General features: G+C 54.5%; 8 protein-coding genes across 8 annotated transcripts; 6 read left to right on the forward strand and 2 right to left on the reverse strand.

Moving 5' to 3' along the window:
• The first annotated feature begins 243 nt into the window (after positions 1–243).
• BO80DRAFT_217318 (uncharacterized protein) lies at positions 244–769 on the forward strand. The gene has a single exon (XM_025714363.1). It carries the CDS (start codon positions 398–400, stop codon positions 674–676), a length of 279 nt encoding a protein of 92 aa, XP_025571014.1. The 5' UTR covers positions 244–397; the 3' UTR covers positions 677–769.
• A 4,313-nt stretch (positions 770–5,082) lies between these two features.
• Positions 5,083–8,471, forward strand: BO80DRAFT_505232 (nitrogen regulatory protein area). Its single transcript, XM_025724472.1, has 2 exons — positions 5,083–5,746; positions 5,814–8,471. The coding sequence occupies exons 1-2, from the start codon at positions 5,310–5,312 to the stop codon at positions 7,990–7,992; spliced, it is 2,616 nt and encodes an 871-aa protein (XP_025571015.1). The 5' UTR covers positions 5,083–5,309; the 3' UTR covers positions 7,993–8,471.
• A 591-nt stretch (positions 8,472–9,062) lies between these two features.
• BO80DRAFT_449011 (hemolysin-III family protein) lies at positions 9,063–9,602 on the reverse strand (the record flags this gene model as incomplete). The annotated part of the gene is made up of 1 exon (XM_025721716.1): positions 9,063–9,602. The coding sequence occupies one exon, from the start codon at positions 9,600–9,602 to the stop codon at positions 9,063–9,065; it is 540 nt and encodes a 179-aa protein (XP_025571016.1).
• Positions 9,603–10,115: 513 nt separating this feature from the next.
• BO80DRAFT_416189 (IPI1/TEX10 family protein) lies at positions 10,116–11,473 on the forward strand. Its single transcript, XM_025718172.1, has 3 exons — positions 10,116–10,243; positions 10,296–10,368; positions 10,430–11,473. Exons 1-3 carry the CDS (start codon positions 10,196–10,198, stop codon positions 11,353–11,355), a joined length of 1,047 nt encoding a protein of 348 aa, XP_025571017.1. The 5' UTR covers positions 10,116–10,195; the 3' UTR covers positions 11,356–11,473.
• Positions 11,427–13,486, reverse strand: BO80DRAFT_218023 (nucleobase cation symporter-1 family protein). The gene is made up of 3 exons (XM_025714367.1): positions 13,051–13,486; positions 12,367–13,001; positions 11,427–12,322 (listed from the first exon to the last, which is right to left on the reverse strand). The coding sequence occupies exons 1-3, from the start codon at positions 13,184–13,186 to the stop codon at positions 11,498–11,500; spliced, it is 1,596 nt and encodes a 531-aa protein (XP_025571018.1). The 5' UTR covers positions 13,187–13,486; the 3' UTR covers positions 11,427–11,497.
• A 653-nt stretch (positions 13,487–14,139) lies between these two features.
• Positions 14,140–15,643, forward strand: BO80DRAFT_365694 (putative aminotransferase; the record flags this gene model as incomplete). The annotated part of the gene is made up of 7 exons (XM_025716212.1): positions 14,140–14,215; positions 14,277–14,310; positions 14,369–14,498; positions 14,542–14,862; positions 14,910–14,987; positions 15,035–15,542; positions 15,588–15,643. The coding sequence occupies 7 exons, from the start codon at positions 14,140–14,142 to the stop codon at positions 15,641–15,643; spliced, it is 1,203 nt and encodes a 400-aa protein (XP_025571019.1).
• A 480-nt stretch (positions 15,644–16,123) lies between these two features.
• BO80DRAFT_483829 (epoxide hydrolase) lies at positions 16,124–17,786 on the forward strand (the record flags this gene model as incomplete). The annotated part of the gene is made up of 7 exons (XM_025723446.1): positions 16,124–16,341; positions 16,391–16,524; positions 16,579–16,860; positions 16,913–17,099; positions 17,150–17,270; positions 17,336–17,491; positions 17,540–17,786. The coding sequence occupies 7 exons, from the start codon at positions 16,124–16,126 to the stop codon at positions 17,627–17,629; spliced, it is 1,188 nt and encodes a 395-aa protein (XP_025571020.1). The 3' UTR covers positions 17,630–17,786.
• A 4,843-nt stretch (positions 17,787–22,629) lies between these two features.
• Positions 22,630–24,862, forward strand: BO80DRAFT_449016 (putative G1/S-specific cyclin Pcl5; the record flags this gene model as incomplete). Its single annotated transcript, XM_025721717.1, has 2 exons — positions 22,630–23,062; positions 23,133–24,862. 2 exons carry the CDS (start codon positions 22,630–22,632, stop codon positions 24,860–24,862), a joined length of 2,163 nt encoding a protein of 720 aa, XP_025571021.1.
• Positions 24,863–25,151: the final 289 nt, after the last annotated feature.

Raw genomic sequence — 25,151 nt, forward strand, 5'->3', positions numbered from 1 at the left:
AGCAGTCCTCCCCGGCCAGAATGGGGGTTTGCGTGGCGCCGTGCGAGGCATCATCGACTTGCGGATTATCCGGATTGTTGACGACCATAACCGAGTATGGGCACGACTTGGCACGGGCCTTATTGGGTATACCCGTGGATGATGAGGTAGTGCTAGGCCTGCTGGAGCTTCTGTCGATCGACTACTACTACTATCTACGGAGTGTCATCGAGGGGGCCATTTCCCCGACCAACGGAGTTAACTAAGGCCGGGCGGGTGAGTCAGCCGGATCGGATCCGTCCACGGCGCCACTCGCCCGCTTTGCCTTCCTCCCAAGGCTTCCAGCCTTCCTGGCTCTGCCCATCGAACTCTATTGCTTTTGCCACGCCCCCAGCAAGCCCCATGACTGGCCCTTCACATGTTAGCTGACCCTTTGCTTGCTTCTGGCTTGCCCTGGGGTGGCCACTGTTTGCTCTCGCTCGCTCGTACTTTTGGCATCGGTCGACTCACGGCGGCGATCTCGACACCCCAAGGCCATCGTACTATGATATCGCTTCAGGCTGACCCCGATGGACGGACGGTCATTGGCCCCGATGACCAAGGTCCATTACATGCTTATCTACTTATCTGCGGACTGTTATCTCCAGGGCATCGTGGGACGTGGGTAGCGTGGGAGGCCGTGATTATCGAGCACTAGTGCGGTGGACCTCGCGGTTGTTCCTCCCGTGGGGCCGAAACGTGCTTGAGAACCAGGACGGAGCAATCAGCAACTACCGCTGGAGTACAGAGGACGGGAGTTGGGTAGGAGACGGACTGCCTGTGCAGCCATGCAGTGGCCAAGCGACTGTCCTAGTGTCCTGTGCTCGCTTGCCCTTCTCATCCATGATCCATCCCCAGCTGCACACCCACTTGGACCGACCAACGATGATGGCTAACGGTTTCCCTAGACAACCTTGTCCAGGCTTGGCAATATCTTATACGTCTGGGCCCTCAGCCGTCGTGTTACTACCTGCTTACTATTACTTGCCACCGCCAGGGGTTTGGGATATACTGGGGAACGCCTCTTGCACCGTGCTTTTGTCCACGGCCGCGTGCACAGTCATTGCAGGAAATAAAAGATGGGTCCCGAAGATGAGTCTGATGGGCACTATCGTCATCGCAGTCGTTGACCGAGGTTCCCTCTCGAGGCTCAAGCCGGTCATCGCGACACGCCAGGACGAGGCTGTGAACCGGCTACTGCATCACCGTGCACAGTAGCTGCACGATCGGGGTCGCTCTGGCCAACGGGAGATCTGGCCAAGTCATAGGAAGTACTTACACAGAACGAAGCAGGGTCGTTGGAGCCAGGACGACGGAGAGCTCTCCTCCCGGGTTCGAGTCAGGGTGACAAAGGGACCCCGCAACCACGGGTGGATCCACTTGCATCAAGATGAATCGTGGAATTCTCCTTGATTAATATTCCTGAAATTCGGAGTGGAACAAAGGGAGGGCGATGAGGCTGTAGGGATTGCTTGTAGCGGCCGTGTCGACTGTCTAATTGGTTAGTCCGGGCTGGCGTATGGCGTCGAGACCGACTAGTCCATGCTTGTTACGGACTTGAAACGCGTGTGACGAGACCGCCGATACGGCAGCCAGTTACCGGCTCATACGCGGATCGGGTAAGATAGGGAATGGAGGGGGAAAGCCCAGCTCCGGTGAGCATCCCGTACATAGTCTGAGAGCTGACGGGAAAGCCTGGGCACTGACTGGGCTGGTTGCCAGCGGCCAGGTTTGGCCCGGTACCTGCTTCATCGGCCTGACTCCTGCGCTCTTCGGTTAGCTCTCACGCGTGGAGGGGAGGAGTTAGTATCCCGACCAAGCCTCTCAGGCTCGCAGCACGTTGGGTTGGCAGTTGGCTGGCCCCGGAAGACCCCCCTTCCCTTTGCCCCCCGGGCTGCTCGAGTCCACCCTGCTCGGGAGAGGACAGTAACCTTAAATCGGGCAATCTGGACTGGACGGTTGTCAGCCATGTGCCTGACGGTGGCCCATCGTCTCCATCCGCACTGGTAGCGGACCAGCCGATGAGCGCTGGAGGGGGACTGTGTCCACCGTCGACTGTCCACTGTGCATTGTTTCCTGTTGTCGCTCGGGGGTCGTCCGGGCCAGACGGACAGCCCGACGCTGGACAAGTCCCGCCCCGCCGCTAGCGCCAGTCTCGAGGGCATCGGGACGACGCCCTTTGGTCGTGGTGGCTGGTCTGTCATCTCCATCCCTCCTAGGCTCCCACGTCCGGAGGGGGGAGGACAGGTCCGATGAGCGGAGCTGGTCCTGACCTGTCAATGCGGTCGCCGGTCAATTACTCAGTCGGAGACCCTTAGTAGGCTGCACGACAAAGTGGGAGACGCCGTGTCCTCTCCTGCAGGAGCGTCCAAGTGGACACGGTCAATTAACCATCGGGCCGATGGGACAGACCAAGATGGATCATGCATGCAAGCGCACAGTCCAAGCTTAAGATTTGATTCTAACAAGGTAGGTTAAGGTAGTGACTAGGGGCGACTATCGTGCGCTCAGATCCCATCATCCCAAGTGATAACACCAGTGCTATATGGATTCGGCCGACGATAGGAAGACCTCTGTCCAGCGAAACATCATCCCATCCCATCCCATCCCAGTTGTCCCCCATGCAGGGATGGGGGACGGTTTCCCCTCCGAGGATCTGTCCGGGAGGGTGTGTCAACGGGGATGGGATGAACCAGGAAGACAAATCCCGAGGAGAATCGGGGTGCGCGCGCTGGCCCGAGTACCTGGGACGTGTTCGTATACAGCCATGAAGCAGCAGGAGCAGCAGCAGGCATCCCGGAGTTTTCGCGAGTCGGATTGTTTTACTATAGGCTGCCAGTCTGCGACCGCCAGCGACGGTCGGCCATTGCCGGGGATTGGCGCGCCGTGATTGGTGGGGGAATCCACGCCAAATCCTGGCACCGAAGCAGGATCCGGAACAGTTCTGCTGCGTCCGCCTTTAGTTGTCTAGGCATCTCTCTTAGTCCCTTGTCCCTCGGCCTTGGTCCATCGTAGTCCCCTGGGGTCGACCTCTGGTGGGAGTGCCAAACGATGGCGGATGGGAGATATCCGTCGGAGCGCACAATGGGATTATGATCGACTGGATGAAGGTGCTGATAGTGCGCGTCTCGGGTCTTTGTTCAGGAAATAGTCGTGCGTGTCAGTCCGTCAGTCATCCGCAGTTGGTTGGAGTCTTGGGAGATGGATGAGACCAAGAGTTGAGAAAGGGCATCAATTAATCTAAACGGGCGGCGCTACTGCAGGATTAGTGCTTCGAGAAACGCCAAAATAACGAGCGGCGCCACTGCCCGTGCTGCCGTCATGGTAATACGCCCGTATGTTGCGACTGACCGGACTGGGCCAGTCCCCGACCACTTGCTGCAGACCCAACACCAGCAGCATGGAGGAGGGGCAATCCGTTGGAGGTTGGAGGCGTGTCCGGAGGAGGAGTTGTATAAATATGGTCGGCGTGGTCAGAAACACTGCGGGCTGCAGTATACCCATTCTCCTGTTATTGCTGCCACCGGTCCTGGTTGATGCCTTGGAGCCGACTGCATTGAATTGTTTTGGATTGGAGTTGAATTGAATTGAATTGAATTTCCCAGTCTCTTACGGCGGGAAGCTAAAAATACGGCATCAGACCGACGGGCAAATCAGAGTGGGCGCGCAAGTCCGTTCGTCTGGTCCCGGACGAGGATTGTGACTGGTTCTGTTTCTGCTGGAACTCGCCCACCCGTGGATGGATGGAGCAACGGCCCTCCCCGTCGTCGAATGAATGACTGTAGGATTGAGATTGATTGAATGAAGGTCGAGAGAACGAGTGAGTGCACCAACCACAACCCATCCACCCAGCCTGAACGAGCCATCTGCTTTTTTTTTTTTCGCAGTTGTCAGTACGGACTAGGGAGTACATCTAGGCTAATGATGATGATTATGGGAGGGGCAAAAGCCAGTGTCTTTCTTGACTGAGTGTCTGTAATTAAGACCGGACCTTGACTGGATTAGACTTAACCGCGACCCTCCACTTCTGCCACTCACGGTGTCCACTTTCCACTCTGGCTCCGTCATCCATCGCATTCTTCACTTCCTTATTATTTCTCGTCGGGTCGCCCTCTCCAGGCCTGCTCCGTCTTATCTTCTCTCTCTCTTTTCTAATCTGGGTGGCTTCGGTGATTTCATTGGATTTTCATTTGATCTGATTTGCCTGGCCTGCTCCGGGATCTCCCCCCTCCTTCATCATCCTGTTTTCCTTCCCCAGAGTCAACCTTTCACCGCGTCATGTGCATCGGGAGGGTCTAGCCCCCCTCGCCGGCCATCAACATCATCATCAGCATCATCAGCTTCTTCTTCCGCCGCCTTTCCAGCAGCATCCGTCGAGTCTCTCTTCACCACCACGACACCGAGAGAACCCCCTTCCCCCGCCCCCAGATCAATTCAACTAAAAAAAAAAAAACCCAAAAGCGAAACGCAAAAGAAATCCCCGCCACGACCCCCGTGTCAGATCGGCTGCAAGGCCAGGCATTGCAAAAGGTACGCACACCACTATACCACCACCTCCACCTCGGACGGAGCCCGCCGCCGCAACGGAAGGGGAAAGGAAAGGGAAAAAGAAAGGAAGGCAGAGGAAAAGCCGGGGGGAATGCAGCCCATGCAGCCACCGCATCTGGGATTTAGTTCTGCGGCACTGGCTTGAATCGCACCACTGACCTGTCCCCGATCCTAGCTCCCGTTGTCTGCTGCACCTTCCAACCCAGCAACACCAGCATCATCAACCATCCTCCGTTTTGACTTTCGAGGGACTTATTTTTATTTTCCCAGACCCATTGGCATCGGAGCCCTCCCACCCTTTGGCCAATTTTCCATATCCGATTGATTATTATTGCCCAGGGTCCCGGCTGGTTGCTCGTTTACGGCGGGTAGCCTGGAATTCCTCGTGCTGCGGGCATCGGTCATTCTTCTTGTTCGGCTTCCTCACCTCGCTTTCCTTCGCTCGTCCGCCCTTTAATCTTTCCTCCTCTCCCTCGCCGCTTATCTCTCCCCGTCCCTTCTGTGTCCCAGTTCCCTCCCCCCCCCCCTCCTTCTCCCTCCCTCCCCAATCCTTTCCCTATCGTTTGGTTTCTGCACCTCTTATCTTTCTTCCATTTTTTCTAATTTTCTTTTTTTTTCCCTTTTTCTTTAATTTTCTTTTTGCATTCGGTGACCCTCTTTTTTTCCTTTCCCCGTCTCAGCCCCCTCGTGGGCTCCCCCAATAAGACGACGTCGAACCACCTCCCTCAGCCCAACGAGCAGTCATGTCCGGGTTGACCCTGGGGGGAGGGGGCGTGCGACCGACGCAATCCGCAGCCTTTGCCTCGCTCCAGGATTCCGCCGACGCCGACCGCCGCTCCTCCACCACCACCACTAACCCCCTCCACTTCCCTCCGAGTTCCTCCCAACTTTCTGACGATTTCTCCTTTGGCTCTCCAATCAGCCCGGCAGATTCCTCGAATGCCCAGGATAATCTGCTTCAGGACTCTCTGTTTCCCGAATGGAAGGCGGGCCCGCCTCGAGGCGCCTTTGATGGGCCCGATGAGATGCAACGGAAGGACCCATTAGCGACCCAGATATGGAAGCTGTATTCTAGGACCAAGGCTCAGTTACCCAACCAGGAGCGCATGGAGAATTTGACGTGGCGGATGATGGCCATGAGTTTGAAACGCAAGGAACGGGAACGTGCTCAGCAATCTCGGTAGGTGGAGAGTGTCCCCCCTGCGGTCTCTCGATGGAATGCTGATCGAAGGTTGTGTCCGTCCTAGTCTCTCCGCTCGAAACAGTCTCTCCGGCCCCAGTGGCATTGCACAACTGCGTCTATCCGATCGCGAGGCGACCGCAGCCACCACCTCTACCACGACCGACCTAATCTCCGATCCCATGAACCTTGACGATTTCATTGTCCCCTTTGAGTCTCCCTCCGACCACCCATCTCCTCAAGCCACAAAAGGCGAGGCGACGTCGGCTGCTATCCCTATCAAGTCCCGCAAGGACCAGGTGGCCGAGTCCACCCCGGTGCCCGCTTCGTTCCCCCACCCACCCCAGGACCAGCGAAGGAACAGCGAGTTTGGCTACGTGCCTCGTCGGGTACGCAAGACGAGCATCGACGACCGGCAGTTCTTCAACCTGCAAGTGCCCACCCGCAAGCGCCCGGCCGAGTCGTCACCCCAGGTGCCGCCCGTGTCGAACGCGATGCTGGCCCACGACCCGGATTTGTCGGGCGGTGTGCCCGACTACACACTGGATGCGTCGTCGGCGTTCGCGCTTCATCATAATAGCCACGCCTCTGCCCACCACAACCATACTTCTCCAAACGTGCCGTTTGGTCTGGATACCTACGGCCTGAGCGAGGATCCCATTCTCACCTCCGCCGGTCCCTACCAAACCCAGTTCACTTTCTCGCCCACTGAGTCGCCCATGACGTCAGGCAACCCCTTTGCCAACTTGTATGCCCACACGCCGGTGGCCTCATCCCTCAACTCCACCGATTTCTTCTCCCCGCCGCCCTCGGGATACCAGTCGACGGCGTCGACCCCGCAGCCGGCCTACGACGGTGAGCATTCGATGTTTTTCGATATGCCGTCGGTCGATGCGCGCACCCAGCGGAGGGTTCCCAACTACGTCTCGCACCGCACCTCCAATCTGTCGGCCTCGCTGCAACCGCGATACATGTTCAACCAGAGCCAGGACCAGTCGCATCACGTTGGCAACCATTCCTCGTCGATGCATTCGCCGGGGTATCCCATCCCACAGCCTCAGCACGTGGATCCGTCTCAAGTGCTCGGTCCGAGCGATTTCTCGACGGGGGCGTCTCATGCGGCCATGTTCAGCTTCGGGGCCGACTCGGACAATGAGGATGACGACGGGAATCAGTTTTCCGACCGGGCGGGAATGCCGATGCCGGGTGACTTGGACGAGGGTCCCGACATGAACGGCGGGATGCAGTGGGACGCTCAGTTCCCGGGGTCGTTCCACTCGCTACCGGGATTCACCGCGCAGCACCGCAAGCATGTGACGATCGGGTCCGCGGATATGATGGACACCCCGAGCGAATGGAATCAGGGCAGCAGTCTGGGCCGCACCCATGGATCGGCGGCCTCGGTCAGCGAGGTGCGCAACCGCGAGCAGGATCCCCGGCGGCAGAAGATTGCCCGCACGACGTCCACACCGAACACGGCGCAACTACTGCGTCAGAGCATGAGCGCGAATACCTCGCACACGTCGCCCAACACGCCGCCAGAGTCGGGCCTGAACAGTGCCGTGCCGTCCCGACCGGCCAGTCCCGGCGGCTCGAAGAACGGCGAGCAGAGCAGTGGCCCGACCACATGCACCAACTGCTTTACGCAGACGACCCCGCTGTGGCGGCGTAATCCCGAGGGCCAGCCGCTGTGTAACGCCTGCGGGTTGTTCCTGAAACTACACGGTGTTGTGCGGCCGCTGTCGCTCAAGACGGACGTCATCAAGAAGCGTAACCGCAGCAGTGCCAACAGCCTCGCGGTGGGCACGTCCCGGACGTCGAAGAAGTCAGCGCGCAAGAACTCGGTGCAGCAGTCGACGGTCACGACGCCGACATCCAGCCGGGCGCAGAGCGGCGCGACATCGTCAGAATCGCCGCCCGCGGTACCGGGGGGCAGTGCGTCGAGCAGAGCTGCCGGCGTTGTCCCCATCGCGGCGGCACCTCCGAAGGCGAACCCGACCACGAGCTCTCCAGGCCAGAGTCGGGGATCATCGGTGCAGATGGCGCCGAAGCGTCAGCGTCGGCTGGAAAAGGCCACGGACGTGGAGGCGGTGGATGACGTGAAGTCGAGCACGTCGAGCGCGCGGTCGAAGGTGGTGCCGCTGGCGCCGGCGATGCCACCAGCGGCGGCCAATCCGGCCAACCACAGCATTGCAGGCGGGCAGGGGGCCAGCCAGGAGTGGGAGTGGCTGACTATGAGTCTGTAGTCGGGTGCTTCCCAGGAGGAATCTTTTCTTGTTTCTGATGTTCCACGATAGACATGACCGCGCAGCAAGGAGTTCTCGCTAGACGAGCAGGAGTTGGTAATATGACGGTAATGGTCTGCGCTGGCTGGCGGCAGGTCTAATGAGTGATGCGATTTCGGTTCTATGGGGTTGCTTAGTACATGTCTAATGAAGGGGATGGATGAGCGGGAGGATTTTATTGTGTTTTGCTTGATACAATCGCGTCTGTCCGGCTCCCAGTCTTGTGTTCTGCTTGTGTTTCTGCTTTTGCTTTGACGATTGAGTGTTTCTTCTATCTTTCTTTTGTATTTGTGTTTGTCGAGGCTTGGGACCGGGCAGAAGTGCGCATCTCATTGTTTAGAGTGATCTTTGAGTTTATGAAGTGCTTTATGCAGCAATTGTGATTATGAATAGTTGTCAGTCTGACAAGGATGATCAATTCACTTGAACTTTCCGACCTCTTCCCATCTCCATTGTAGACCACCACCAGCTCCTCCTTCACACCATGTCCCCAAACCAAAAATGTAGTGCCGTCAACACGCCTATGAAATGTACTCCAATGCCCCCGACGACACACACATGCCAGATGACATGCGAATTGCACACCTCTGCCCAGAAGGACTCCGGGAACCACCGTTCAGGAACCCGCGTCTTCACGAACCGTGTTAGCCAAACCCAACAAGGGAATAAGAACTTAACTAGAACGCAAAAGCATAACACCAGGCCATATATCCCCAACCTCACCCCGTAGAATAAACTAGAAATGAAAGTAGGGGATGGGGAAGACGAACCAAATAAACCCCCACGCCCATCAAAGACACCACTCCCTCGAGCAAATACCACCCCACACCTACATCCCACAGGTAGGTCATCCCGTGGAGACGATAGCCATGGAAGATGGGGATTAGCGCGGCAAGCGCGGGGAGAATTAACGAGGTGATTCGTAGGGTGGTGTGATATTGCGACTGGTATTTGGGGGTGAGGTGGGTTGTGAGAGGGAATATCATCATTGTTAAAATCTATATATTGCGTGGTGTATTAGTCGATGATCTTTAGGGGGTAGTGCGGGATGAAATAGAGATGAGAATATGGCTTGTCTGGTATAGACTCACAAAAAGAGTATATCTCCGCCCTAGTCCCCAGTCATTGTAGAACCCGAAATATAACCCCGTGGTGTAGTTGGCCACGATCAGGAGGATGATTCCGGTGTAGTCGTAGCGGAGGAATCTTTCTGCGGTGGTGGGTGGGGTGTGTTCGTGGAGGTGGTAGGTTGTTGAGAGGAGGAGGGTGGTTGTTGCGGCGAGGAGGTTGAGAATGAGCATGGTTTTTGCGGGGGTGGGGAGGGAGGTGAGAGCGTAGGGTGTGAAGATTGAGATGGAGATTGTGAGGATGAGAAGGAAGATTGCGGGGAGGAGGTGCGTGTAAATTGAGAGGGTGGAGGGGTGGAGTGTGGTCCAGAGCTGGGGGGAGAGGAGGGTGGTGGTTGAGGGGAGAGGGGGGAGGTGGGCTGGAATGGGGATGGGAGGAGAGGAGGAGGATGGAGTAGATGCGAAAGTATGGATGTGGAGACGGGGACGCAGTGTCGAAGACATGATGGCAGTAATGAGTGTCGTTGGCGTTGATGAAGGTGATAACTGTGATTATAGTGGGGTGAAGGTGAAGATAGGACGTATAGTGTTGATGTTTACATCGGGGACTTTTGATGGGCAAGTAATTGCTGGATTGGGCAGGTGCTGTGTAACGGCCATTTCGAATAGGGGATTCCAGCACATGGGATGCTTGTCTAAGGGAGTATACGGAGTATGCAAGATTTAGATAAAGTTGGCTCAGACATTGAAAAACCAGTTGCGAGCGTTGGCTTCTATAATTGGGAGAAGTGGGAGACAACATAGGAAGACTTCCTCTCGTATACACATAGAGGAGTCTTAGTTCAATAATTGTAGGTTATCACCTATTCATCTTCATCGTGATCGCCAAATGAATGCTTCAATGGCGCCTGAGTCGCCATATACTACACCCCAACCAATCACACCCCACCGGTCACATGACACACGTGACCATATAAAAATTCGTCCGCAACATGCATACAACGACATCAACTCCCAGCACACCAAACCACATATCTCCATCCTTTCCCCAGGAACCCCCATAGAACCTTCATCTAAGCTCCCTCCACACCCTCGCCATGGGTTCCAGCGCCAAAAAGAAGAAGGAGAAGCAGAAGGACTTCCAGGTACCCCCCCCCTCTCCCCATACCAAACCAGCCCATACTAACCGCATCCCAGAAAGCCAAACTCAAAGTCGGCAAAGCCAAAGGCAAGCCTGAAAACTTCACCGACACGAGCTTCAAAACCAAGGGTAACATCCCCCTTTCCCCTCACCACCAAACCCAGCCCCCCATCTAAGGAAAAAATCACAGGTATAACCCTAACCCAACAATCCCTAACCTTAACCGCCCCATCCACCCAAACCCAGTTCACGCACCATGTCTCCCTCCTCAACTCCAAGTCGGACACTCAGCGCCGCGACTCTTTGGCCCATCTAACCACACACATCTCCTCCAAACCCACCTCCCAACCCCTCCCCCAACCCGTAAGCACTCTCCTCCCCACCCTCTCCCCCCTCATCCTAGACGCAAGCACCAACGTGCGCACCCAACTCCTCAAACTCCTCCGCGCTCTGCCCCCCGCCGACGTGGAAGACCACGTCGTCCAACTCATGCCGTACATCCGCGCCGGCATGACTCACCTCGCGGCCGATATCCGCGTCACGGCCATCGAGGTACTCTCGTGGTTGGTCGAGATCGCGGGCGATGCGGTCGTCTCGTGTGCGGGTGGCTGGATCAAGACGCTCAATTGCTTTCTCTCCGTGTTGGGATGGCATACGGAGGAGTCGTCGAAGTGGTCGTCGAATCGGGCGGCGTTTGGGAAGGCGGGCGCGAAGGGCCGGCCCATGGTGAAGGTGTTAGGGGTGTTGGCGGAGTTTTTGCAGGCCGGGATTGGCGAGGAAGATGAGGATGAGGATGTGGTTATGGGGGGTGCGGAGGTGGAGAGTGGGTATGGGAGTGGGGATGGTGGGTTTCCGATTGTGCAGACCGAGGTGCATATGGTGCCGAAGACGGCGCAGCCTTATGTGTATTTGAATTTGTTTGGGTCGCCGAGAGATGAGGAGGGCGAGATGTATGAGACTCGAGAGGAGAGGTTCCGGGTCTTTAAGAGTCGGTTTTTGGTTGCGGTGGAGCGCGGAGTCGAGAGTGCGAGGCAGGATGGCGGCGAGGTGGGACGGGCATCGTCGGCTGTGAGTAAAGTGTTGAAGGAGGCTAGGGGGGTCGATTGGGAGGGTTGATTGATTGTGTTGTGTTGTGTTGATTCTGGCGTTGTGTGGATCGTGCTTGGGTTTTCTTCTTGTGCTACGGGTGTATTGTATAGATCTGTTTGCTCGTGTGGTATGTGCTTGTTCATGGTATAATTCAAAAGTATAACTCTATCTACACTTTGGTCTTCTCGGGTAGGTTGTCGAAGGCCTCCTCGGAGCCAGCGCCAACCTCTCGTCCATCGTAGATTTCCTCCGCCATCACGGCCCTCTCGATGAGGGCGTGTCGTGGAGGGAACCACCACGACAGCCCTACGTACACCACGGTGGTCCCCACAAATCCCAGCAGCCATCCAAACTGGTACGGGTGGACTCCCACCCCCACCGAGACACTGCTGTTGACGGAGTTGATAAGCCCAGGCAGACTTGGTACCACACCGACAACGAATGCGACGATGGCGCGCCAGTTCACACCCCAGTCGGAGTATCGGTACACTGGGTTATTTGGCTGGTACAGAGCCAAGGTGTCGTACTTCCCGCGCTTGAGCAGCCAAAAGTCCCACAGCATGATCGCTGCTATCGGGCCCAAGAAAATTGCATACGCAGACATGAAGTTCATGAAGCTGTCTGCGGATTCAAGAATCTTCCACGGCACCAGGGCCCATGACAGAAGCCCACAGATGATCTGGCCTCGGCGCAGGTTTACATATTCTGGGAACAGGGCCATCAGATCATTGGCCGCTGAAATCGAATTTGCGGAGATGTTGACTCCCAGAGAAGCCAGGGCAAAGGAAAATGCTGCGAAGAAGCGACAGGCCCGGCTGGACCAGTGGCTGATTAACGTGATCGGATCCCATGGGATCGATCCGCCATAACGGGCATACCCAGCTGAGGAGGCGGCGATACCGATGAATGAGATGAATGTGAAGATAATCGGCAACATGGGGACGTACAGCAGCTGCCATTTTGCCGTAACACGGGAGTATCGAGAAAAGTCGGACTATGACTGTTAGCCTTTGCTATCTCCAAATCGCGGGTACATACCTGGTTCACACTGAGCGTGGCATAGTTCCCAAGAACCGATGTCATGCTGGCCAAAAACACCCAGCTGTACTGTGACCCCGAGACAGTCGCTTTCTCTTCAAACATTGTACCTCCTCCCTCCGCAACAAAGGCCCAAATCAAAATCGCAATCCAAGAGATCGGGACCAGCACGGACTTGACCACAAACAGCCACCGTACTTTATTCGGGTGGATGCAGAGAAACGGGAGCTGGATTAACCAGAAAATCAAGTATCCGACCATGCCATTCGTCGTAATACCCTGGTTCTGGGGAATCTCGTTCTTCACCTCCAAGAAACTAGGCCAGATGGCCCCGATCATCGCCCGCACGGCGTTTCCGCCGTTGACATTCTGGATGGCGAACCAGAACAGCGCCAGGATCACTCGAGAGATGATGGCAATGTATGACCCCCAAAACCCCCAACTAGCTCGGGCGATCACAGGGAAAGGAATATGGTATAGCGCGCCCACGGCGCCGTTAGCCGCGATGACGAAAGATATGATGAAGAACGATATGGCGACGATGATGAGCGACTCGCGCCAGCTGAGGCCTACGGCCAAGATACTGCTGGCAAACTGCCATGTGGCTGCATTAAATGCATCGGAGACCCAGTACGCTATAGATACATCAGTACAAGCAAACCGAGGCAAGGGTATGAATCGTACAGATGAAGCTAAGTGCGCCCCATTTTCGACGATGGAGAGGAACCGGGTCCAGATCGAGATTGGTCCAGCGAGAACTACCATCTGCGAACGCAGAGCGCGAGTGCGCCACACGAAGATGAGGCCTCTCGAACTTCATGGTTGGTTCTACTCACGTCGAGGTGGAATCGATGAAGCTGAGGGAGGGTCGCGGCCCATCCAACACAAAATGCAGGCGAAGAAAAAAGCAATTATTGCAGATCGGAGGTAAGGAATACGGTCGCACAAGCTGCGCTGGCCGATGTACGAAAATAAGGCAGCTGCAGACTGGCAATCATGACCTGCAGCCCATCTTTTGCAGTCAGATAAGCATGATAAGGCCGCCGGTGGGCGATAGCTACTGTGCTTCCATTGGATGCAGGGACGGACAGACACCTCGACTTCGATAAGAAGATCGGACAGCGGAGCGATCCAGACGGGGTGAGCTTTATGGCTTGCGTGATAAGCGGTCAGCATATTTTCAATGTTGCATCGAATCATCGAATCCTCGACTTTACAAGCACTGGATCGACCCGCTAAACCTTCATTCGTTCCTTGGTTCCCTGCGGTTGTCGAACGTCAGCATTTACCTTAGTCCAGTGGGATGAGATTAAAGTACTCCGTACAGGGTAGCGAACACGCTCAATCCGTAGGTCTGACATAGGCTAAGGTGTTTCTTCCCAGTTTGAATCTCCTTGGAGCGCGCTTTTTCCATCCTTTGATCATGGTTGGTCCTTGGTGATGTTGCTCGTGTTCTAGGTTGCAACCTAAGAACCCCGCTTGTCAGAAGGAGGGTAACATTGATGCGGAATAGGGATTATCCATGGCTCGTACTATGTAGCTATAGTAAACTTACCGAGATCTGATATGGCTAGCTAGATAGCAATCGGGGCGATTCCGAAGGGGTGATAAAGATCTGGCAGCTGGGAGCTGGAAGATGGAGAGGGGCGAGTGGAGATGGCAGCTTAGCCCGACGGTTCTGACCCCTCCTGGCGGTTCGACCCCTCAGGCTGCTCCCCTCCAAACATTAAGCAACCCACGTTGGACTCTGACACTCATCTCATACCACTCAAGATGGCTTTCGATATTGCAAAGGCTCGATCTCGCTTCCCCGCTTTGGATCAGGAACAGGTTTTCCTGGACAATGCAGGTGCGTGTTGCATTATTTCCGCTCGATAGGAGTTGCGAGTTCGCCAACTAATTGAGCATAGGAGGCAGTCAGGTACTGGACTCGGTGATTGAGTCGTAGGTCCTCCACGGCATATCTCGTGTGTGGATTCCCAGGCTCACTAATCGAGTGCAGAGTGACCTCTTACCTTTCGAAGACCAATGTCCAACTGGGCGCAACCTACAATATTTCCAAGGTGTCAACTGCATCATACGCTCACGGCTACGAAGCAGCAGCAAAGTTCATCAATGCAAAGCCAGAGGAGGTAGGTTGACCGACACTTCAGAGGATACTTCTAATCCTTACAGATCAGCCTGGGTGTCTCCACAACGCAGCTCCTGCACAACCTCTCCACTGCCCTAGACTTCCAGCCGGGCGACGAGCTTATTGTGTCAATGCTGAACCATGAGGCTAACTCAGCCGCCTGGGACAGAATCGGGCGCCGTTTAGGCCTGACCGTCAAGTGGTGGGGAGCTGCAGACCCCCGCAATCCAGTTTGCAACCCCAGAGACTTGAAGCAGCTGATGTCGGAGAAGACGAGGCTGGTCGCGTGTCCTCATGCTTCTAACATCACCGGAACCATCACAAATGTCAAGGAGATAGCGAAGATTGTGCATCAGGCCCCCAGGGTATGACACTCATACGCCACAGCTAGACATCATCTCATTTGCAATAGGCTCTTCTTTGCGTTGACGGGGTTGCGCTTGCTCCACACCGCCAGGTTGATGTTAAAGATTTGGACGTTGATTTCTACGTGAGTACAGCTAGACCGATAGATTGACAGTGGGCTGATGGCGACAGGCATTCTCATGGTATAAAGTATATGGACCTCACATAGCCCAGCTGTACGCTGCATCACGTATTCATAACCAGATCAACTCTCTGGGTCACTACTTCAAAACCACAGAAACTCTCGATCTGAAGCTGAACCTAGCTTCCGCCAATTACGAACTGACGCAAAGCATTCCACGTGTCCTGGATTACTTCGGGCCCAATTTCTCCGCAACATGGGGCCAAATGGCCACGTACGAGGAAAAGCTGCAGAAGATTCTCCTTGACTTCCTCAATAGCAATGATCGTGTAACCATCTATGGCGAGCCTTCCGCGAGCAAGGAGCTCCGAGTCCCAGTGATCAGCTTCACTGTGGAGGGTATCAAGAGCCAAGCGCTTGTTGAGGAAGTTGAGAAAAGAAGTCCTTTCGGCTTCCGCAGTGGGCATATGTACAGTCATCGCTTGCTCAAGGACATCATTGGTCTGGACGATGTTGAAGATGGGGTTGTACGGATTAGCATGCTGCACTACAATACCGGTCAGTTTATACCTGGTCTGGCGATGAAATGCTAATATCAAACAGAGGACGAGATCACGTCGCTCGTTGAGCTGCTGCGCGAGATTATTGCAGCGATTTAGAACCATTTGAATACCAAATCGAGGATATTTGAGAGATTTTGATGATATGGAGACAAAAGCTACGAGGCACTGTCCAGCTCTCACCATTCCCATGGTCTGTTTTGATGAAGCAGGCAGTAGTAGGCAGCAACAGGCAGCAGCCACGTAACATCAGGAGCTGCTGCCCTGTTTAATGAGATGCTAGTCAGTCCTGACAGCCAATACCAGCGTCGTGAATAGTACACGCTGTCTCCTCATACCAACTAGCCCTTTATATTTGGGTGGTATATATGAAGGATTTCATAGCCCCGAGGTGGATTCATCGTATCAGATACGATGGGTTCTAGCCCCAAAAGTACACCGATCCGTTGCTGACAAGCCCACTAATTTGTGTTAGTTGTAGTGGTTATAAAAGCAGGTTATGTAACCCATCTATCACCCCGCACGTTGAGTTCACAACACCCAACAGCTTCTTGCTTTGTTGACTAGTGACCTGTTACAATGGCACTCGCTTTCGGCAATGTTCCATCTGGTGCGAAAGTCGCCCCATCTCCCTTCCAAGTCCACATCTCGGACGAGCAGATCGAGGAGCTGCAATTACTGTTGAAGCTGTCGAAGCTTGCGCCTCCCACGTACGAAGGCCTGCAGCAGGATCGTAAATATGGCATCACCAACGAGTGGCTCGCTACTGCCAAAGAGGCTTGGAAGCACTTCGACTGGTGAGATTCCTCATCGCCAATCGGTTGCAGACGAAGCTAACCAATGTAGGCGAGCTGCGGAAAACCACATTAACAGCTTCCCTCAATTCACGTATGATATTGAGGGCATGACCATTCACTTTGTGGCCCTGTTCTCCAAGAAGAAGGATGCAAACCCTGTTGTTCTCGTCCATGGCTGGCCAGGCAAGCTCACCTAGCCTTTATAAACCTGCTAAATAGTATTAACTTGAACAACAGGCAACTTCCTCGAGTTTCTCCCTGTGTTGTCGCTCATTCAGGAAAGGTATAGCCCAGAGGACCTACCATACCATTTCGTGATACCCTCGCTTCCAGGGTTCACCTTCTCGTCCGGTCCTCCCTTGGACACGAACTTCACGTCGCAAGACACGGCCCGGGTCATCAACCGGTTGATGCTCAATCTTGGTTTTGAGGACGGCTATGTGGCACAAGGTGGTGACATAGGGTCAAAGATCAGTCGCATCCTTGCAGTCGATCATGAAGCTTGCAAAGCTGTTCATCGTGAGCATGGTTACCTTGGAATTGTAAACATGGTCATCTGATTGCCTATCAGTGAACGCCTGCTTGATGGGCAAGCCATCCAATGTACCAGACTCGGCCATCACCGAAGCAGACACGCAAAGGCTGGCCCGCGCACAGTGGTTCGCTACCTTTGGCCTGGGGTATGCCATAGAGCAAGGCACCCGACCCAGCACGATTGGCAATGTGCTATCAACAAACCCGATTTCTCTGCTCGCCTGGTAGGTATTTGGCGTACGATTATCCAGCGTTAACTGACAGAACGTTCCAGGGTTGGAGAAAAGTTCCTCGACTGGGCTGATGAGCCTGTCCCCTTGGAGACAATCATCGAATCGGTGACATTGTACTGGTTTACCGAGACACTTCCTCGATCTATCTACCACTATCGGGAGGTACGTCCAGTCTGAGTCCCTGTCTCTGAAAGTCATTGTTGCGCCCGTACTCATCTTGGCCAAAGAACTTCCCGCCGCCCGAGGTTAGGCATGCGGAAGATCCCCGATGGTACATCCAGAAGCCGTTTGGATTTTCTTACTATCCAATGGAGCTTATACCTACACCGCGTGCTTGGGTTGAGACCACTGGAAACCTGGTGTTTTGGAGGGCACACGAGAAGGTATGCTTTGTCTCAGACCTGCTGAAAACATCGGCTGACACTCCACAGGGAGGGCATTTTGCGGCGTTGGAAAGACCACGAGAGTTTCTTGATGATTTGACCGCGTTCTGTGAGCAAGTATGGACTGGTGGAAAGTAAGCCGGTGCCATCCTTTCCGTGGATGGTTGACAGCATATCCTGTAGGGAAGATTCAGCCCAATAGCGATCATCACAAATCAGACGCTAGGGTTTGTCTCGGATGTATAGTTATATATCGCTCATAGTAAAGGACTTCATCTGAATGGACGCTGACCTAGCGCGTCGGAGGCGTAGTGAGCTGAGTTTTCACTGCAACCAGATTAGACCCTTTTTCTCATGGAGTCATGATGAGTTGATCCTCGTGCCGCCGTACTTTCATACAAAGTTTGTACAATCTCGTGATGGCAGGCATTATCTCCGACCCTCCTTGCCTTCATCGTGTGACCTCATCCTTCGCTAAAATTCCCCTGGCCAGCCAACACCGACCATCCAGGAGCTGATACGAAAGCCAGTCATCCATCCACCATCCCGCCCGTGGTACCTCGTCTTGAGGGGGGTACTCCTGTCGTCCGCATGAGCCGGCATTAGCCTGCATCCTTTATGCGTGGTTCCCAAAGAGGGGTCGTTAAAGTTCTTTCCATCCTGTTCTAGACGACGGCGGATGGTGTTTGCTGCCTCGTCCGTCGCCTGAGGCAGTCCGCCGGAGGATTTCGCTGCTGGCCAGTTGGATGTACGCCGCTCCGCGATGATTTGCTACGACGGGCTCGCGGGTTGCCTTTTGGCGCGTAAGGGTGTACAGTACTTTTTGTGACAGGCTTTGTCTTTGGTTTGAACTTTTGACTTAGGTTGCAGATAGTGTTTCCTCTAGCAGGGTTTCTTACCTGCCGGCGTCTTTCATGGCGAGGCTGGCATTATCACCCACCCCCCGATAATATAGTTCTGACCAGGGTGAGTAACTACCAGGAAATATGTTTTGTCGCCAAAGCCTGAAATATCATCAGACAGACTTTGAAGAGTAAAACTCCGGGCTCCTCCTGTCTACTGAGTTTAAACAGATGACAGGTCTTGTCGCCAGTTGAAAACTTCCCGGACGTTCTCTGCGCGTACTCCGAGGAGCGAGAAGGATCGTCCAACAACCATCCCCAGCTGGAAGATTCCAAAGACCGCCAACTGGCTGGATGGCATCACATTCAAAATGCATCCGACTGCGGGGCTCCTTTGACTGCCGGGCCAACCAGCGGACCAACCAGCGGACAGGGGCGTCTAATTCACCGGGCAGCCCGGCACGGAATTCTGACCCCACGTCATTGGGCGGTGTGGCTCCACCCCCCTCGGGTTTGGCTGGCTTTTGCACTGTTGTTACTAACCCGAACGGTGTGATGGCCGGAGTCTCCCACAGCCACCCAGGCCATGACTCAGTCTACGGCACCTGCGGGTAGGGAAGGTCATGGGATTTGTCACCGTCCGCGTCCAGCCAGCCCTTCTTTGATTGCTAGGATTAGGTATTATGTCGAGCCAATAGCCATGCACCTATTCTTAGAGGTCCACAGCCTCCCCCCAGCCTACTAGATACCCATAATCAGGTACAACATGAGGTTCTCGGTGATCGAGCCTAGTACTCCGTAGATGGATGCAAGTTTCGCCACGGAGAATTACATAGGACTATGACTCTTCATGTTGGGAGTACAGAGTACGTGATTCTCACCTAAGAGCCAGGCTGTGGTGAGAAAAAATGAAGGAATCATGTGATGCGGTTATGTACTTGTTATGTACTCCTAAGTATGCATGGGTGGGCTTAGTCTTGTCACTCTACCCCATCGTTCAGTGCTGGCAAACAGACGAACTGGATCCTGCTCCCAAAGGAAGCTGTACCCCGTAGCATCTGCTTAGTTGATGCTGTATTACTTCATTTTGGACATCTGGCCTTGACCCTGGGGCCCTGCTGGGTCTTGAAGGTGGATACGGGCTTACTTGTTAGTCCATACTGTGATGTGGTTAGTTCAGTCGGGAGTCAGTAGCCTCAGGAGCTACCCCGGAATGGCATACCGCAGTACGGAGTAGGGAGCTTATTCATGATCATACAATCGGGCGACCGGGTCAGAGGATTGGTTGGATATAGCATCATCTCCGGAGTAAAGACGGAGTCCCATATGGCGCTTGTCAACGCCCCGGGTCGCTGTCACTGGTCGGTTCCTTTTCCATTTCTGCTGCCTAGACCTCACCACCGTGGTTACCTAATCTTCCTGCGACCGGAGGGGGTTCCACAGCCAGTTGTTCTTTTTTGCTCCAGCATGGTACAGTCCAGTGGGATAGTACTCCCAGGAGGTGGTCACTGTACGCGGTCTGCATCAGGTCATGTTCCAATGCAGGAGGAGGTCGGTGATCATGTCGAATTATTAAGATGGGGGGGGGATCCAGATTCATGCATAGCCAGCAGGCTGTGTTTGTTCTGCCCCATCCGTCGTCGTTTCCCCCTTTCCACGTTTAGCGACCACAAGAATAGTACTAGATACTATGAAGTAGTGAACCCCCGAAATGACGACGACAGGAAAATTAAGTAAGGCAGAGAGAGATCTCCTGGCCCTGTATGTACGTGTCACTGTCTCAGCAAAAGTCTTTTTCTCTCCATTTCTGACGATGGTGGCGTGGCTGGCAAATCCGCCCGCGGTGGTTGGCTGACCAACACCATTTTTCGCTGGGTCATGGACGGAAGCGGCAGGTCTCTCCCTCCCAATGACCGGGGGAATCAATAATGATCAATATGCTAGATATACCATGATTTATGTTACACATCGTAAACGAAGGTTACATTTGACTGGGGCCTGCCTATACACCCTCCATCCCAGCCATGACAGGCCGGTTTCATGTCATCGTCTATTGGATTATGCTTATTCCCTGATGATACCGACGTCAACCCGATAGTCAAGGGGCGTACGAGCAGTTGGCCGAGGCGGTTCTGTTGCAACGGGATGTCTCTATCAGGTATCTTTTCCACGGCTAGGGTTGCCGACAGGGTAGGACAACAGCCACTGTCATAAGCACCTAAATACGTTTTGGTTGATAACAACTGATAGTATGAGTCGGCTGTGCGATAGTCGCGGAATGAACGGCCACTCACTTATCAGCCTACAACATCGTATCGTGTTATCATCCCGGTGACGTTGTACTATGTAGTATTGTCTATCGATGGACAGACTCTGGGGAGGGCTTATGCTATCGCTATATCTGGAAATGGGGGTATCTAGTTAACTATGTGGTGCTTGAGTCTTAGTCATGCCGACGTGAGAAAAAGCACAAAAAATGCTGGGCCGTGCTGGAGGAACTGCCTCTAGTAAGCATGGCGGAACAAGATTATGAATCAGACATAAAGTAAAGGGCAGGTCAGCGGACTCGTGGCTACCATGGACGTTGCTAGCGGAAGGGATTCGCCTCCTGTAGGTAGGGCTCGGTAGTGAAAGAATAATGAATAAGAAGAATGAGAAAATGCAGAGAGGCGAAAAATGGGGGGCGTGGAAAGGCACTGGAACCAGAACCAGACCCAGAACTAAAACCAAAACCAAACCAAACCAAAACCATGAAAGTCTCCATGCCCAACTCGGGGCCCAGAGTTGTCCAGTAGGGGCGGTCCCTATCTCTGACGGGCGTGAAGAGTCATCGTCCCTCCACTCGATCCGCTCCCGTCCTGCTTCCGACCATCCTCTGCCTTCCCCTTCGTCTTGACTTACTTACTCCGGCTCTCTCCCTCTTTCTGCCAGCAGGGCTGATTGTTCTTCACTGCCTCTCTATTCTCCCCTCCACCCTCCCTTTCTACCGTCTCCCCCTCCCTTCACACTTCCACGTAGTCTCTTTCTTTTCTTTCACTAGAAAGGAAGTGTGACTAGAGAGTGAGAATCATCCGTATATTCCCTTGGTGTTGCATTGCTTGCCGTGCTGCTGGTTTTCACTGCCCGTCCCGTCGCCTCTCCGCTCTCACCCTTTTTCAATCCATTATTCTGAAGAAAAGCGTGGCCCCTGCGTCCGCTCAGATTCAAGACAGATTCCGCCACTCTCGCCACTGGCTCCGGTGAGTAACTATGATTTCCTTTTTTAAGCCGGTTGACTCCTACGTCGTGCCACTCGCCTCCGGCTAGCATCAGGTTGCCCATCTCTGCCTGCGTTTTAGTCTGGCCGCCGCCCCCAGTTAGTCATTTCTCTATTGCTCCGCCCTCCGTATAGTCACCGGACAGCTGGACCCTCCTCCAGTTCCTGACCTAAGTGAGATCCGGAGTAAGAGTCATAGGCGAGCGCCTAAGCGGGGAGACTCTCATAAGATCGTTGCTGACTCGTTCCTTCTTCGCCTTCAGCCTATTTGAGCCTCGTTCACCTCTGTATCTGCTGCCTCCGATACGACTGCTGACTGCCTGGACAAGCGCCGCGCCTGCTTGTTGACAGCCAGCTCGTGATATAACTCCCAGCGCCACCGCGTCTCAAAATGTACCCTGTTGTTATCAAGTCTATTGTTCCGATCACCCTTGTTGCAGACTCCTCAGATCTTCAAACCTCCGGCAAGTCCGCTGCGTTTGTTTAAATAGCTTCAGCTTCCACAGTCCTAGAGCGTCACGTTGGCATCCCACGTGTTTCTCTGGTTACATTCGGTCTGATTCTATTCTGGATTCTACAACTGGTGATCGGAACATTAGACGGTGAATAACCCTTCCTCTCCCGATTCCCTGACACGTACCACTGCTCGCCCGCCTTTTCCCTATACCTACATCTCACGCCCGACTTGCCACCCAACATTCCTCGTGTTGGATGATTCATCTATCGCTCTCCTAACCTAATTTCACCTCCAACTTAACTCCGACAACCTGGCGAACTATCGCTACTAAGGGTTTGCCGTCGCCTGCGATTCAAAAGACGGTTCCTTGTCTTATCGGCTACTCGTTCACGGTTCACGCACAACGGTTTATTGAAAAAAAAAACACGGTTTATAACACTCCAGTCTCGCGCCATATCCGGCTTTTTTTTGTGAAGGAAGGTCTAGCACACCGTCGCTAGCCCTTTGGATGACCATTTGAGGTACTTTTGAATCTTTCCTATTTGAAGGTATTCAGGTCGCTCGACTGCACAACATCCCGGATATGTCAGGGATTGACATCTTGGGTTTGAAGGATCCAAACCCGAACACCCAACTCAGAACGGCCTATGCGCACCCGTATGCATCGTCGGTCTCTTCCTCCGCCTCCTCCTCGTCCTCTTCGGTCTTCTCACTGGATGGTGTGTCCACCCAGAGTTCGATCTCTTCAACCTCGACGAACCCGGTTGATGTGATCTGGGAGAATGACGGCGAATACCAGGCTGGAGGAAGAGGATTTGCCGCGACACACAGTGCGCGTGGTTGTGTAAGGGGGGGTGTCCCCAAAGTTACTGATCCTGCGGTTCCGCCGGAGTTACGTAAGCATCCTCGGCGGACCAACAGTTCGGTTCAGTCGAACGGCGTGTCTTGCGCGCGGCCTCCGCCTTGTCTGTTGCGACAGTCGGAGCGCAAGGTCAACTTCGTCGATAATCTTGTCGGTAAGTCTGGGGAACTGTCCGTTGTTTAAATGTTGTGGTCGAGGTTCAGAACTAAGTACACCGTGTGAAGACACCGCGTCGCAGATCGTCGAGGTCATCTGGCCTCTGTCGGCTGTCTCCTTGCGGAGTGATTCGGCGACCGGATGCAAAGGCGTCTTGCCTCTGCGGACGTTCATCCAGGAGACCCTCCGTCGCTCCCGCACAAGCTATAGTACACTCCAGGTGGCGCTGTACTACCTGATCAAGATAAAGCCGCACGTGCCGAGCCATGATCTGACTCAGGACCAATCACGAGGCAAGCCCGTTTGCCGGGCCATGCAGTGTGGTCGCCGCATGTTTTTGGCGGCTCTTATCCTCGCCTCCAAGTATCTTCAAGATAGGAACTATTCTGCCCGCGCCTGGAGTAAAATCTCGGGCTTGAACACGCTCGAGATCAATCAAAACGAGTTGATGTTCCTTGAAGCGGTAAATTGGCGTCTTCATATCCCCGAGGCCCTCTTCCAGCGATGGACGGATATTGTATTGAAGTATACTCCTGGCGCTGGTAGCATGGTGTTTGGGGACGGGCAGTGTTGGCGTACCGTTATCCCAAAGCTCACTCCCGACTTGGAGGATTTTGACGTCAGTCCTGCAACGCCTTCGGACATGGATTCCTTTGGCACCCGCCCGGTGTCGGACTCCCCGTCCCCTCGTGGCACCTCGTTCCGCAGGGATCTCCCCGGTCTCGCAACGAACGGACCCGTCAGCTTGCCCTCCATCCACGAGCAAATTCCGACCTGTGGCCGTCCACTGACGTTGGAACCAGTGTCTCGTGGAGAGATGTCGCTTCCTTCCCTTCCCTCCTTGCCATCTATGCCGCGACCGGCTATGTTGCCGACGCCGCAGATGACCCCTCAATCAAGCATCGCCTCCACTCCTGCCGTGAGTGCTGGTGGTATCTCTGCGCACAGACGGTATCTGCAGACGGCTATGTCTCAGACGCAAAACATGTGCACGGCGCGGTCGATCTACGACCAGCGCCCGTCGCTGTCGCTTTGCTCTAAGGCTAGTACGTTTGATGGTTACCCCAATCTGACGCGCCGGTCATCTTTGGCCCGGTCCGCTTCGTCGGCGTCGTCTCCCGATTCAATGGTCTCGGATGTGTCGACCCTGTCGTCGCGATCCTCGCGCTCGTCCTCCATGTCTTCGAACGCGTCGGGTCCTACCGGTATGGCTACTTTGCCTCGCCTAGCCGTCCAGGCTACGCTACGATGCACTGGTAATTCAATCAAGGAAGGTCGTAAGAATTTGGCCATCGCATCGCCCGTCGATGAAGGGGCGCTCGGAGACATCTTCAGCTCTCCCGAGACCTATGGCGGTTCCCTTGGCCAGGTTCCCGATCTGTCGGGTTACTCCTTGGAGCCCCCGGTGGATCTGTCGTCTGCCCATGAAGCGGCGCAAAGCCTTTGTGAGCTGTCCGGAGCCGTCCCACGCCTCCAGCAGACTACTGAGCAGCAAGGCGTCAGCCAGCGCTCATGCCGCAAGCGTGGTCGCACCGGATCTGAGGATCTCCTTCTGCAGGGCCATGTCCGTCATCTTATCAAGTCCAACACGATTGCTGAAGGCACTGTGCTACCTGATGGCAACATGGCTGGTCTGTTCCTGAACTCCGGGTCCCGTTCGCAATCTCTGACGGCTGCTCAGTTGAGTGCGTTGAACTATAACGTGCCGCTCTCGGGCCCAGCTGGCATGAAGCGTGCTTGCTGCGGGAGCGAGGCCAGGAAAATTGCACTGAATCCTAGCATGCGGGCAGACTACTAGAGCTAGATGGGCTTTGACCACCCCTATCCAAGTCGCCTTACATATCCCTGTGGATATCCATTCATTTGATTTTCCTTTGAGGAAAAGTTATTCCATTCACCAACCATACCAATAATTCTATTCTAACCAAATCTTTGATCTCGTCGACCGAGTGAGACTGTGATCTACTCGCAACACAGCAGCGGAAGAGACGCAGACCGGTAGGGAAAAGTTTTGTGCGAACTTTATCTCAGGTGATTCACGCGTTTGGGGAAAGCAAAAGTCGTCGTCTTTGTATATACCCCGCAGC

This window comes from Aspergillus ibericus (assembly GCF_003184845.1).
Source record: "Aspergillus ibericus CBS 121593 unplaced genomic scaffold BO80scaffold_53, whole genome shotgun sequence".
Classification (NCBI taxonomy): domain Eukaryota; kingdom Fungi; phylum Ascomycota; class Eurotiomycetes; order Eurotiales; family Aspergillaceae; genus Aspergillus; species Aspergillus ibericus.

Excerpts from the sequence above, each read along its gene's own strand:
- BO80DRAFT_218023 (XM_025714367.1), bottom strand. The coding sequence starts at position 13,186 with ATGAAGTTCGAGAGGCCTCATCTTCGTGTGGCGCACTCGCGCTCTGCG. Across the intron at positions 13,002-13,050 it reads GGGCGCACTTAGCTTCATCT|CGTACTGGGTCTCCGATGCA; the intron begins GTACGATTCATA and ends ATGTATCTATAG. Across the intron at positions 12,323-12,366 it reads CCACGCTCAGTGTGAACCAG|TCCGACTTTTCTCGATACTC; the intron begins GTATGTACCCGC and ends TAACAGTCATAG.
- BO80DRAFT_217318 (XM_025714363.1), top strand. The coding sequence starts at position 398 with ATGTTAGCTGACCCTTTGCTTGCTTCTGGCTTGCCCTGGGGTGGCCAC.
- BO80DRAFT_416189 (XM_025718172.1), top strand. The coding sequence starts at position 10,196 with ATGGGTTCCAGCGCCAAAAAGAAGAAGGAGAAGCAGAAGGACTTCCAG. Across the intron at positions 10,244-10,295 it reads AGAAGCAGAAGGACTTCCAG|AAAGCCAAACTCAAAGTCGG; the intron begins GTACCCCCCCCC and ends ACCGCATCCCAG. Across the intron at positions 10,369-10,429 it reads CACGAGCTTCAAAACCAAGG|GTATAACCCTAACCCAACAA; the intron begins GTAACATCCCCC and ends AAAAAATCACAG.
- BO80DRAFT_505232 (XM_025724472.1), top strand. The coding sequence starts at position 5,310 with ATGTCCGGGTTGACCCTGGGGGGAGGGGGCGTGCGACCGACGCAATCC. Across the intron at positions 5,747-5,813 it reads GAACGTGCTCAGCAATCTCG|TCTCTCCGCTCGAAACAGTC; the intron begins GTAGGTGGAGAG and ends TGTCCGTCCTAG.